The sequence below is a fragment of the Rattus norvegicus genome, chromosome 20 (assembly GCF_036323735.1).
Source record: "Rattus norvegicus strain BN/NHsdMcwi chromosome 20, GRCr8, whole genome shotgun sequence".
Classification (NCBI taxonomy): domain Eukaryota; kingdom Metazoa; phylum Chordata; class Mammalia; order Rodentia; family Muridae; genus Rattus; species Rattus norvegicus.
The window spans coordinates 39383061-39395112 of record NC_086038.1 but is presented as its reverse complement, the minus strand read 5'-3'; the positions used below and the strand labels follow the sequence as shown (position 1 = coordinate 39395112).

At 44.9% G+C, this 12052-nt stretch overlaps 1 protein-coding gene across 1 annotated transcript in view; it reads left to right on the top strand.

Moving 5' to 3' along the window:
• The window catches only part of LOC134483947 (double homeobox protein 4-like protein 4), a gene marked incomplete at its 5' end in the record, with an annotated part of 76354 nt that extends 67034 nt beyond the window's left edge, over positions 1–9320 (top strand). The window contains 2 exons of the mRNA XM_063279686.1: positions 290–366; positions 9083–9320. Of these exons, the coding sequence (XP_063135756.1) occupies positions 290–366; positions 9083–9320 (315 nt within the window). The remainder of the gene's footprint in view (positions 1–289; positions 367–9082) is intronic.
• Between the last annotated feature and the right edge of the window lie 2732 nt (positions 9321–12052).

The window sequence follows — 12052 nt, the reverse complement described above, 5'->3', positions numbered from 1 at the left end:
TCATATAGTAAATAGCTAAGAATAATCAATATTTAACAATTTAGTTATACTATATATCTACGGACAGTCTCCAAAAACATCAGAGAGCCACAAAATATGACTTTTAAAAACATTTTATTATTAACATATCTGTTGATTAGGAGATATGTCTCCTCCTGCCAGTACCCCCATCCCACTTCAAAGAAGATATTGAGTAACATTACCTCCAGGTGGAGTTGTTTAAATTGTGGAAGCAAGCCACTGGGTAAGAAATACCCTAATTTCATCTTTGGACAAAATACTGTTTTAGAAAAAAACTAAAGGATACATGCTAAGCTCTGCCAATACAGGGTCATCTAGTCCTTCAGAATTCCTGCTTCTCTTAAGGTATGTCAGATCATTATGGGCCAGAGGTTGAAGACAGATGCTTCAACGGTATCAGGAATATTGGGAACTCTCCAGGAAGTCAGCTATCTCTACAAACTGTACAAGTTTTGCAAGCTTTGTTTTTGTACTCCCTACATTTTCAAGCAATATTTAATTCTCTCAGATCTTTGATGGGGTTTAAGACTAATTGTAATCTCATAATTTAACTTAAGCTGTTTAAAATTAAGGAAGGTGTTCCAGATTTGAAAGGATGGTAATGTAAGTTAAAAATTAAACATAACTGAGGTACAAAATTATAAACTCTTTAGGTTAGAATAGATGATGAACATTTTATTTAAGTTGTCAAACATCATGAATTAGATGTTATAAGTTCTATCATACCTTACAATTTGTATAATTATTATAACTGTGTTCAATGTATATATGAGAGTAAAGAGCCTTTTTAATTGGACAAAAAGAAGCTGCTTGTTTTCTAATGCAATTGGATCTAACAAATTATTTTTCACAAGAGGGTCTGCTATATGGGAACCTGCAAATTCTGATTCATAAATAAAGATGCCAACAGCCAATAGCTGGGGAGGAAAGAGAGTGGCAAGATTTAGGGTTCCTTGGTTTGGGAACATGAGGGAGAGGACAGAAAGGAGAGGCACCATGCCTAAGGAACATGCAGAACAGAGACATAGAGCCCCGATGAAAAGGGCCCAGGAGAGTGCAGCACAGATGGCTGCTCAACTGTGGCAGAAGCAGCCAAGATGGGGCATAGACATTAGTAAGTAATAACTTCAAATTATTAGTAGGAGATAGATTCTAGCAACATGGAAGCTTGGCAGTTTCCCAGCTATTGTGATACATAAGGCATATTAAATATAAACCCTGAACATGTGTTTTTTATTTGGGAACATGAATCATTAAAACTGGAAACAAATCCATGCTAGGATTTATTAAATATATTAATACAAAACTAACCCTGAACATAACTAACTTAACCCTAATTTTTATTGGATATTATTTATTTGTATTTTAAATGTTATCCCCTTTCCTGATTTCTGATCCATAACCCCCCTATTCCAACCCTTTCTCACCTTCCTCTATGAGGGTGTTCCCCACCCAACCACCCACCCCTTCCCAACTGTCTGCCCTGACATTCCCCTACACTGGGGGTGGGGGGTCTCCAGCCTTAGCAGGACCAAGGGCTTCTCCTCCCCTTGGTGCCCAACAAGATCATCATCTACTACATATGCTGGAGCCATGGATCTATTCGTGTGTACACTTTGGATGGTGGTTTAGGCCCTGGGATCTCTGGTTGGTTGGTATTGTTGTACTTATGGCATTGCAAACCCTTTCAGCTCCTTCAATCCTTTCTGTAACTCCTCCAATAGGGACCCCATTCTCAGTTTAATGATTGGCTGTGAACATTCGCCCCTGTATTTGTCATGCTCTCGTAGAGCCTCTCAGGAGAGAGCTATATCAGGCTCCTTTCAGCATGCATTTCTTGGCATCAACAATATTTTCTGAGTTTGGTGGCTGTATGTATATGTGTTGGAATCCCAGGTGGAGCAGGCTCTGAAGGGCCATTCCTTTGGTCTCTAGTCCAAACTTTGTCCCATATCTCCTCCTACAAATATTTTATTCCCCCTTTTAAGAAGGACTGAAGAATCAAAACATTGGTAATCCTTCTTCTTGAGCTTGATGTGGTCTGGGGATTGTATCTTGGGTAATTTGAGGTTTTGAACTAATATCTATTTATCAGTGAGTGCATTCCATGTGTCTTTGTGATTGGATTACCTCACTCAGTATATTTTCTAGTTCTATCCATTTACCTAAAAATCTCATGAAGTCATTGTTTTTAATAGCTGAATAGTACTCCATTATGTAGATATATCACATTTTCTGTATTAATTCCTTTGATGAAGGGCATCTGGGTTCTTTCCAGGTTCTGGCTATTATAAATAAGGCTGCTATGAACATAGTGGAACATGTGTCCTTGTTATATGTTGGAGCATATCTTGGTTATATGCCCAGGAGTTAAATAGCTGGTTACTTAGGTAGTATGATGTCGAGTTTTCTGAGGAACCTCCAGACTGACATCCAGAGTGGTTGTACCAGCTTGTAATCCCACCAACAATGGAGGAGTATTCCTCTTTCTTCATCCTCACCAGCATCTGTTGTCACCTGAGTTTTTATCTTAGTCATTCTGACTTACATGAGGTGTAATCTCGGGGTTGTTTTGATTTGCATTTCACTTTTGACTAAGGATGTTGAACATTTCCTTAGGTGCTTCTCAGTCATTTGATATTCCTCAGCTGAGAATTCTTTGTTCAGTTCGGTACCTCATTTTTAATAGGGTTATGTGATTTTCTGGAGTCTAACTTCTTGAGTTCTATGTACATATTGGATATTAGCCCTCTATTGGTGTAGCATGGGTAAAGATCTTTTCTCAATCTTCTGGTTGCCATTTTGTCCTAATGCCAGTGTCCTTTGCCTTCCAGAAACTTTGTAATTTTAGGGGGACATATTTGTCAATTCTTGACCTTAAGCCATTCATGTTCTCTTCAGGAAAACATCCCCTGTGCCCATGTGTTTTAGGCTTTTCCCCCACTTTCTCTTTTACTAGTATCACTGTATCTGGTTTTATGTGAATGTCCTTGATCCACTTGCACTTGCACTTGTATGAGGCAATAAGAATGGATCCAAGGGTTGGGGATTTAGCTCAGTGGTAGAGCGCTTGCCTAGCAAGCACAAGGCCCTGTGTTCGGTCCCCAGCTCCAAAAAAATATCAAGAGTGGATCCATTTGCATTCTTCTACCTGCAGACCTCCAGTTGAACCAGCTCCATTACTTGAAAATGCTATCTTTTTTCCACTAGATGGTTTTAGCTCGAAGATCAAGTGACCATAGGTGTGCGGATTCATTTCTGGGTCTACAATTTTATCCAATTGATCTTCCTGCCTGTCTCTGTACCGTTGCCATACCGGTTTTATCACTATTGCTCTGCAATAATGCTTGAGGTCAGGGATAGTGATTCCACCAGAAGTTCTTTTATTTTTGAGGATAGTTTTCACTCTCCTGGCTTTTGTGTTATTCCATATGAATTTGCAAATTGCTCTCACGCCATGAAGAATTGGAATTTTGATGGAGATTGCAACGAATCTGTAGTTTGGTTTTGGCACAATGGCCTGAAGTTCTCCTTTTTGTATGGTCTGGTAGAAGCTGAATTGTGACTTTATAGGAGGAATTTGGTAGTGTTTCTTCTGTTTCTACTTTGTGAAAAACTTTGGACACTATTAGTACTAGGTCTTCTACAAAGGTCTAATATAATTCTTCACTAAACTGATCTGTTACTGTGCTTTTGTTGTTTGGGAGACTTTTAAGAACAGCTTCTATTTCTTTAGGAGTTATGCTGCTGTTTAGATGGTTTATCTGATCCTGATTTAACTTGGAAATCTGGTATCTGTCTAGAAAATTGTCCATTTCTTCCAGATTTTCCAGGTTTGCTGAATATAGGCTTTTGCACTAATTTCCTCAGAATCTGTTGGTATGTCTCCCTTTTCATTTCTAATTTCTCTAATTTAGATACTCTATGCCCTCTGGTTAGACGGGCTAAGGGTTTACCTATCTTGTTGATTTTCTCAAAGAACCAGTTCCTGGTTTTGTTAATCAACAAAGAACTTTGTATAGATCTTTTTGTTTCTACTTGGTTGAATTCAGCCATGAGTTTGATTATATCCTGCGATCTACTCCTCTTGGATGTATTTGCATCTTTTGTTCTAGAGCTTTTAGGTATGCTGTTAAGATAGTAGTGTATGTTCTCTCTGGTTTCTTTTTCGAAGCACTCAGAACTATGAGTTTTCCACTTAGCACTGCTTTCATTGTGTCCCATAAGATTGGTTATGTTGTGCCTTCATTTTCATTACATTCTAAAAAGTCTTTAATTTCTTTCTTTATTTCTTCCTTGACCACGTTAGCATTGAGTAAAGAGTTGTTCAACTTCCATGTGTATGTGTGCTCTATGTGATTTTTGCTGTTATTGAAGTCTATGGTGATCTGATAGGATGCATGGGATTATTTCCATCTTCTTGTAACTGTTGAAGCCGGTTTTATGACTGATTACATGGCCAGTTTTGGAGAAGGAAACATGAGGTACTGAAAAGAAGGTATATTCTTTTGTTTTAAGATGAAATGTTCTATAAGAATCTATTAAGGCCATTTGGTTCATAACTGTGGTTAGTTGTACTGTGTCTCTGTTTAGTTTCTGTTTCTATGATCTGTCTATTGACGAGAATTGGGTGTTGAAGATTGACAGGAAATGCATGAATATGCATTCCTGAATCTCTACATGAACTATAGTGGTTTTCCGCCTATGTGCCTATGTAAAAGACTTCTGGGACAGGCAGGAACTGGCCAGGCAAATACAGCTCCCTGCGTCCCGCATCCGAATGTGGTTTCAGAACCGAAGAAGTCGCACTGGAGAGGTGAGGCACGGCCCAAAGCGGTCCAGCAGAGGCTCCATCCCGCTAGCCTCCCAAGAGCTCGAGGAAGTGTTTGGCTCCAGGTCACAGGGTAGCAGCATGCCCTCGGACAGCAGAAGGCCTCGCACTCGACTCAACTTGCAACAGCTCAGGATTCTAGTGCAAGCCTTTGAGAGGAACCCGTTGCCAGGCTTTGCTACCAGGGAGCAGCAGGGCCAGAGGACAGGTTTGTCTGAGGACACGATCCACATATGGTTTCAGAACAGAAGATCGAGGCAAGCCCTCGCTCCAGATCAAGATGTGCCTGCTTCACAAGTGGAGATTGTGGCAACTGGAGGACTCAGTGGCAGGGATGAGGCAGTACAGGACAACCTGTTACCGATGGCTGCTGCAGGAGGTGTGGGCATGGAGAACTCGAGCTCCAGCGACCAGCCCCACTTCCACAAAAAGTCTCAGCATCCCCAAGTGGCACTGCCCGAAGGACGAGGCCAATCACAGACAGCCACTCAAGCATACGAGGCAGGACCTCTGGAACTCCTCCTTGATGAACTGCTGGAAGAAGACCAAGTGGAGGGTGACAGGCCATTCCCTGTGGATCTGGATGGAAATTCTGGTATCAATGAGCACGAGGGTGTCCAGGAAACCATCTTGCAACTGGCTGCCATGGACTGTGTTTCCAAGGAATCCTCGAGTTATAGCGACCCAACCAATTTCTCCAGAGTGTCTCAGCTACCAAAATGGGCACAGCCTGAAGGACAAGGCCAAGAACAGGCTCTCATTCAGGGATGCAACACGGGCCCCCTGGAACTCTTCCTGGATCAACTGCTGATGGAAGTTCGAGTGGAGACGCACTCCCCAAGCCCTGTACAACTGGAAGGTGCAGGGCAGCAAATGGATGCAAACCTGAGCTGCCTCGCTCTCAAGAATTATATGAGGCTCTGCTGGATATTCTCTGAGTCCCAGCCTGGTAGCTCCTATCCAGAAGACACCCGCAATCCACACTTGAGAATGTAGACAGCCTAAAAAGTACATGCATCAAAACCCCTATTACAGTGGTTGATTTCGATGCAAAGCATCTTGCTTAGTAGAAGGAGGAAATGCATGTGGGTTTTCCATGTGGAGTGCCTACCTGAGGGCCCTGAGATGAGGAAATGGGCTCTCAGAATGGGATTCTGCTGAAGGGGCAGAGGGCAAGATCACCAGGGACTCCTAAAACAACAAGGAGGCCTAATGAAAAGCCCAACTGACAGAACACAACATTGGAATGGCTCCATCAGATTCCAGGAAATCTCACGGGTCACCAGGTATAGGCTACACATCTCAGGACACTAAACCAGGAAGGAGTTATGAAGACTTCTTTCTTGGGACTAAGAACTGCTGCTCTTCCTACCAATGCCTTATGCTTAGCTGTGAGATGACTAACATACCACCGATTCTATATGTACTCCTAGCACATTTCTTTAGTTTACTTTTGTTTTGTTATGTCTTGCTCTGTTCTACTTCCCATTGTATTCAATAAAGATTTGCATTGTTTGTTTGTTTGTTTGCTTGCTTGCTTGTTTGCTTGTGTGTTTGTATGGGTGGTTGAATAGGCTGTTTGGTTTAGGAATGTGCTTTCCAATTCAAAGGGTGGTAAGACTATGGAAGGCAGTGAGTCGGGATGAGAGGTCTGAAAGGGAAATAACAAGGAAAGCTGATCAGTGTTCAATGCAGACACGGCAGTGTTTGCCATAGCAAACAAGCAGGGAAAATGTCAACTTAAAGAAGAATGTGTGTAAGGCCACAAAACTGTAAATAAACATCATCCTTGAAATGGAGTGCAACCAAAGTATCGTGAACAATTCATTCCAGGATTGACACTGACTCAATTAGAGAAGCCGAATACCTTCCTCCTCCCACAGTGAGGTGTTTCCCACACTCTCCCGTATCCGTCTTTTAACCTTGAGTTTCCCAAGCCTAGCATGGCCCTGCATTCCCTAATGTGAGGTCCCTCTGAACCCACATGAAGACTGCAATTGCCTAGAGGTAGGCAGTTGGCCTTGGGTGCATGCTGGAACATTGCCTCAAGGAGCATAGGGCTTATACACTTCTTTCAGCACAAGTTTTGGGTCTTTTGTTCCACATTCACATATCAGACTTGCTGGCCGGGTTTTTGTGTATGCTTGTGTGTGTGTATGTGTGTGTGTGTGTGTGTGTGTGTGTATGTGTGTGTGTTATTTGTATTTGTGTTATATGTGTGTGTGTGTTTGCATATGCGTGTGAGTGTCTGTGTGTGTGTGCTTGTGTTGTGTGTGTTATTTGTATTTGTGTTATTTGTGTGTGTATGTGTGTGTGTTTGTGTGTGTGTGTGTGTGTGCTTTGTTGTGTGTGTGCTATTTCTATTTGTGTTATTTGTATGTATGTGTGTGTATTTGCGTGTGTGTGTGTGTGTGTGTCTGTGTGTGTGTTTGTGTTTGTGCCTGTGTTTGCATGGAACATGTTAATTGTGAGAATTCCTGAAAATCTGGCCCAACTGTTCTGACTTAAATGCATGAATGGGCATTCCCGAATCTCTACATGAACTAGTGTGGTTTTTGGCTATTTGCCTGTGTAAAAGACTTTCATTCTGCATGTGCTATTCTCTTCTCTCGGTTTAATAGAGTTCTGTTGCTCCCAACTACCACCTAGGCCTACAAGAAGGAAAGAAGTGCCATGAATTGCATGACCCCTGGAAGTGATGTGCTTGGGTCTCAGGACAAGTGGTTGTTATCCTCAGTTGGGGGGTCTTCTCTTTCTAACCTGTGTGGATCCAGACGGGATGAGATCAGCACGGATTCCACTTGGCTAGTGATACCACCTAGGCACACTCCACTCTGCCTTACTCTTCTGAAGCCTGCTTACCACCTCCACGATTTCCTGGATACTCTGCCCAAATCCAGGAAGGACCTTTGTTGCTCCCTCCTTGGACTATCTGACTGCTGGATGGTTGATTCCTAGGACATTTTTTGTGCTTCCTTGCTCTGTGTCCAGAATGGCATGTAAGGGACTGCGAGACTTTGGGAGAGACTTTGCTGAGTCTGATAGGTTTCTTGAGGTCTTGTTCCGGGTCTCCTGTTCTCAGGTGGGAGGCGTGGCAGGTGTAAAGCGTTGTGGCATGACCTTGATTCAAGGGTCTGGAGTACGACTGTAGCCCACGGCTCCTTTAGAGTGGGCGGAGCTCCGGGAGCAGAGGCAAAGGTATTTAAGGGCAGGGGTCCAAGTCCTACGGCTGGCATTTGCTGAAGCTTGCTCTTGCTCTGGAGCGGTCCTGACAACATTCTCCAGCTTGAGGACTTCGGGCATCGAATCTTTAGGAGCATGGAAGCTGGAAGCAATGTGTAGAGCAGCTGTGTGCTGCGGGAATCCCGGCGCAGAAAGACGGTTTGGTAGGCCTTGGAAAAGAAGGCCGTGGTATCAGCTTTCAGCAAGAAACAATACCCGAGCTTCTGGGACAGGCAGGAACTGGCCAGGCAAATACAGCTCCCTGCGTCCCGCATCCGAGTGCGGTTTCAGAACTGAAGAAGTCGCACTGGAGAGGTGAGGCACGGCCCAAAGCGGTCCAGCAGAGGCTCCATTCCGCTAGCCTCCCAACAGCTCAAGGAAGGGTTTGGCTCCAGGTCACAAGGTAGCAGCATGCCCTCGGACAGCAGAAGGCCTTGCACTCGACGCACCTTGCAACAGCGCAGGATCCTAGTGCAAGCCTTTGAGAGGAACCCGTTGCCAGGCTTTGCTACCAGGGAGCAGCTGGGCCAGAGGACAGGTTTGTCTGAGCACACGATCCACATATGGTTTCAGAAAAGAAGAGCGCGGCAAGCCCGCGCTCCACATCAAGATGTGCCTGCTTCACAGTGCAGGATGTGGCAACTGGAGGTCTCAGTGGCAGGGATGAGGCATCACAGACAACCTGTTACCGATGGCTGCTGCAGGAGGTGTGGGCATGGAGAACTCGAGCTCCAGCGACCCGCCACACCCACAAAGAGTCTCAGCAACCCCAAGTGGCACATCACAGACAGCGACTCAAGCATACAAGGCAGGACCTCTGGAACTCCTCCTTGATGAACTGCTAGAATAAGACCAAGTGGAGGGTGACAGGCCACTCCCTGTGGATCTTGATGGAAATTCTGGTAGCAAGGAGCACGAGGGTGTCCAGGAAACCATCTTGCAACTGGCTGCCACGGACTGTGTTTACAAGGAATCCTCGAGTTATAGCGACCCAACCATTTTCTTCAGAGAGTCTCAGCTACCACAATGGGCACAGCCTGAAGGACAAGGCCAAGAACAGGCTCTCACTCAGGGATGCAACACGGGCCCCCTGGAACTCTTCCTGGATCAACTGCTGATGGAAGTTCGAGTGGAGACGCACTCCCCAGGCCCTGTACATCTGGAAGGTGGAGGGCAGCAAATGGATGCAACACCTGAGCTGCCTCTCTCTCAAGAAGAATATGAGGCTCTGCTGGATATTCTCTGAGTCCCAGCCTGGAAGCTCCTATCCAGAAGACACCCGCAATCCACACTTGAGAATGTAGACAGCTCAAAAAGTATATGCATCAAAACCCTATTACAGTGGCTGATTTCGATGCAAAGCATCTTTCTTACTAGAAGGAGGAAATGCACGTGGGTTTTCCATGTGGAGTGCCTACCTGAGGGCCCTGAGACGTGGAAATGGGCTCTCAGAATGGGATTCTGCTGAAGGGGCAGAGGGCAAGATCACCAGGGAATCCAAAAACAACAAGGAGACCTAATGAAAAGCCCAACTGACAGAACACACCATTGGACTGGCTCCATCAGACTCCAGGAAATCTCATGGGTCACCAGGTATAGGATAAACACACCTCAGGACACTAAACCAGGAAGGAGTTATGAAGACTTCTTCCTTGGGCCTAAGAACTGCTGCTCTTCTTACCAATGCTTTATGCTTAGCTGTGAGATGACTAACAAACCACCCATTCTATATGTATCATAGCACATTTGTTTTGTTTACTTTTGTTTTGTTTTGTCTTGCTCTGTTCTACCTCCCATTGTATTCAATAAAGATTTGCATTTTTTTTGTTTGCTTCCTTGCTTGTTTGCTTGTGTGTTTGTATGGGTGATTGAATAGGCTGTTTATTTTAGGCATGAGCTTTCCAATTCAAAGGGTGGTAAGACTTTGGAAGACAGTGAGGTGGGATGAAGGTCTGAAAGGGAAATAACAAGGAAAGCTGATCAGTGTTCATTGCAGACATGGTAGAGTTTGCTAAAGCAAACAAGCGGGGAAAATGTCAACTTAAGGAAGAATGTGTGTAAGGCCACAAAAGTGTAAATAAACATCATCCTGGAAATGGAGTGGAACCCAAGTATCGTGAACAATTCTTTCCAGGATTGCCAATGATTCAATCAGACAAGCCGAATACCTTCCTCCTCCCACAGTGAGGTGTTTCACACACTCTCTTGTATCTGTCTTTTAACCTTGAGTTTCCCAAGCCTAGCACGGCCCTGCATTCCCTAATATGAAGTCCCTCTGAACCCACCTGAAGACTGCAATTGCCTAGAGGTAGGCAGTAGGCCTCGGGTGCATGCAGGCACATTTCCTCAAGGAGCATAGGGCTTATACAGTTCTTTCAGCACAAGTTTTCTGTCTTTTGTTCCACATTTACATGTCAGAATTGCTGGCCAGGTTTTTGTGTATGCTTGTGTGTGTGTGTGTATGTGTGTGTGTGTGTGTGTGTGTTATTTGTATTTTTGTTATATGTGTGGTGTGTGTTTTCATGTGCGTGTGTGAGTGTCTGTGTGTGTGCTTGTGTTGTGTGTGTGTTATTTGTATTTGTGTTATTTGTGTGTGTGTATGTGTGTGTGTTTGTGTGTGCCTGTGTGTGTTTGTGTGTGCGTGTGTGTGTGCTTTGTTGTGTGTGTGGTATTTCTATTTGTGTTATTTGTATGTGTATGTGTGTGTATTTGCCTGTGTGTGTGTGCATGTGTGTGTGTGTGTGTGTTTGCGCCTGTGTTTTCATGTAACATGTTTATGGTGAGAATTCCTGAAAATCTGGCCCAACTGTTCTGACTTAAATGCATGAATGGGCATTCCCGAATCTCTACATGAACTATTGTGGTTTTTGGCTATTTGCCTGTGTAAAAGACTTTCATTCTGCATGTGCTATTCTCTTCTCTCGGTTTAATAGAGTTCTGTTGCTCCCAACTACCACCTAGCCCTACAAGAAGGTAAGAAGTGCCATGACTTGCATGACCCCTGGAAGTGATGTCCTTGGGTCTCAGGACAAGTGGTTGTTATCCTCAGTTGGGGGGTCTTCTCTTTCCAACCTGTGTGGATCCAGATGGGATGAGATCAGCACGGATTCCACTTGGCTAGTGATATCACCTAAGGCACACTCCACTCTGCCTTCCTCTTCTGAAGCCTGCTTACCACCTCCACGATTTCCTGAATACTCTGCCCAAATCCAGGAAGGAACTATGGTGCTCCCACCTTGGACTATCTGTCTGCTGGATTCTTGATTCCTAGGACATTTTTTGTGCTTCCTTGTTCTGTGTCCAGAATGGCATGCAAGGGACTGCGAGACTCTGGGAGAGATTTTGCTGAGTCTGATAGGTTTCTTGAGGTCTTGTTCCGGGTCTCCTGTTCTCAGGTGGGAGGCGTGGCAGGTATAAAGTGTGGTGGCATGACCTTGATTCAAGGATCTGGAGTACGACTGTAGCCCACGGCTCCTTTCGAGTGGGTGGAGCTCCGGGAGCAGAGGCAAAGGTATTTAAGGGCAGGGGTCCCAGCGCTACGGCTCGCATTTGCTGAAGCTTGTGCTTGCTCTTTAGCGGTCCTGACTATATTCTCCAGCTTGAGGACTCCTGACATCGAATCCTTAGGAGCATGGAAGCTGGAAGCAATGTGTAGAGCAGCTGTGTGCTGCGGGAATCCCGGCGAAGGAAGACGGTTTGGCAGGCCTGGCAAAAGAAGGCCCTACTATCAGCTTTTAGCAAGAACCAATACCCGAGCTTCTGGGACCGGCAGGAACTGGCCAGGCAAATACAGCTCCCTGCGTCCCGCCTCCGAGTGTGGTTTCAGAACCGAAGAAGTCGCACTGGAGAGGTCAGGCACCGCCCAAAGCGGCCCAGCAGAAGCTCCATTCCGCTAGCCTCCCAATAGCTCAAGGAAGGGTTTGGCTCCAGGTCACAAGGTAGCAGCATGCCCTCGGACAGCAGAACGCCTTGCACTCG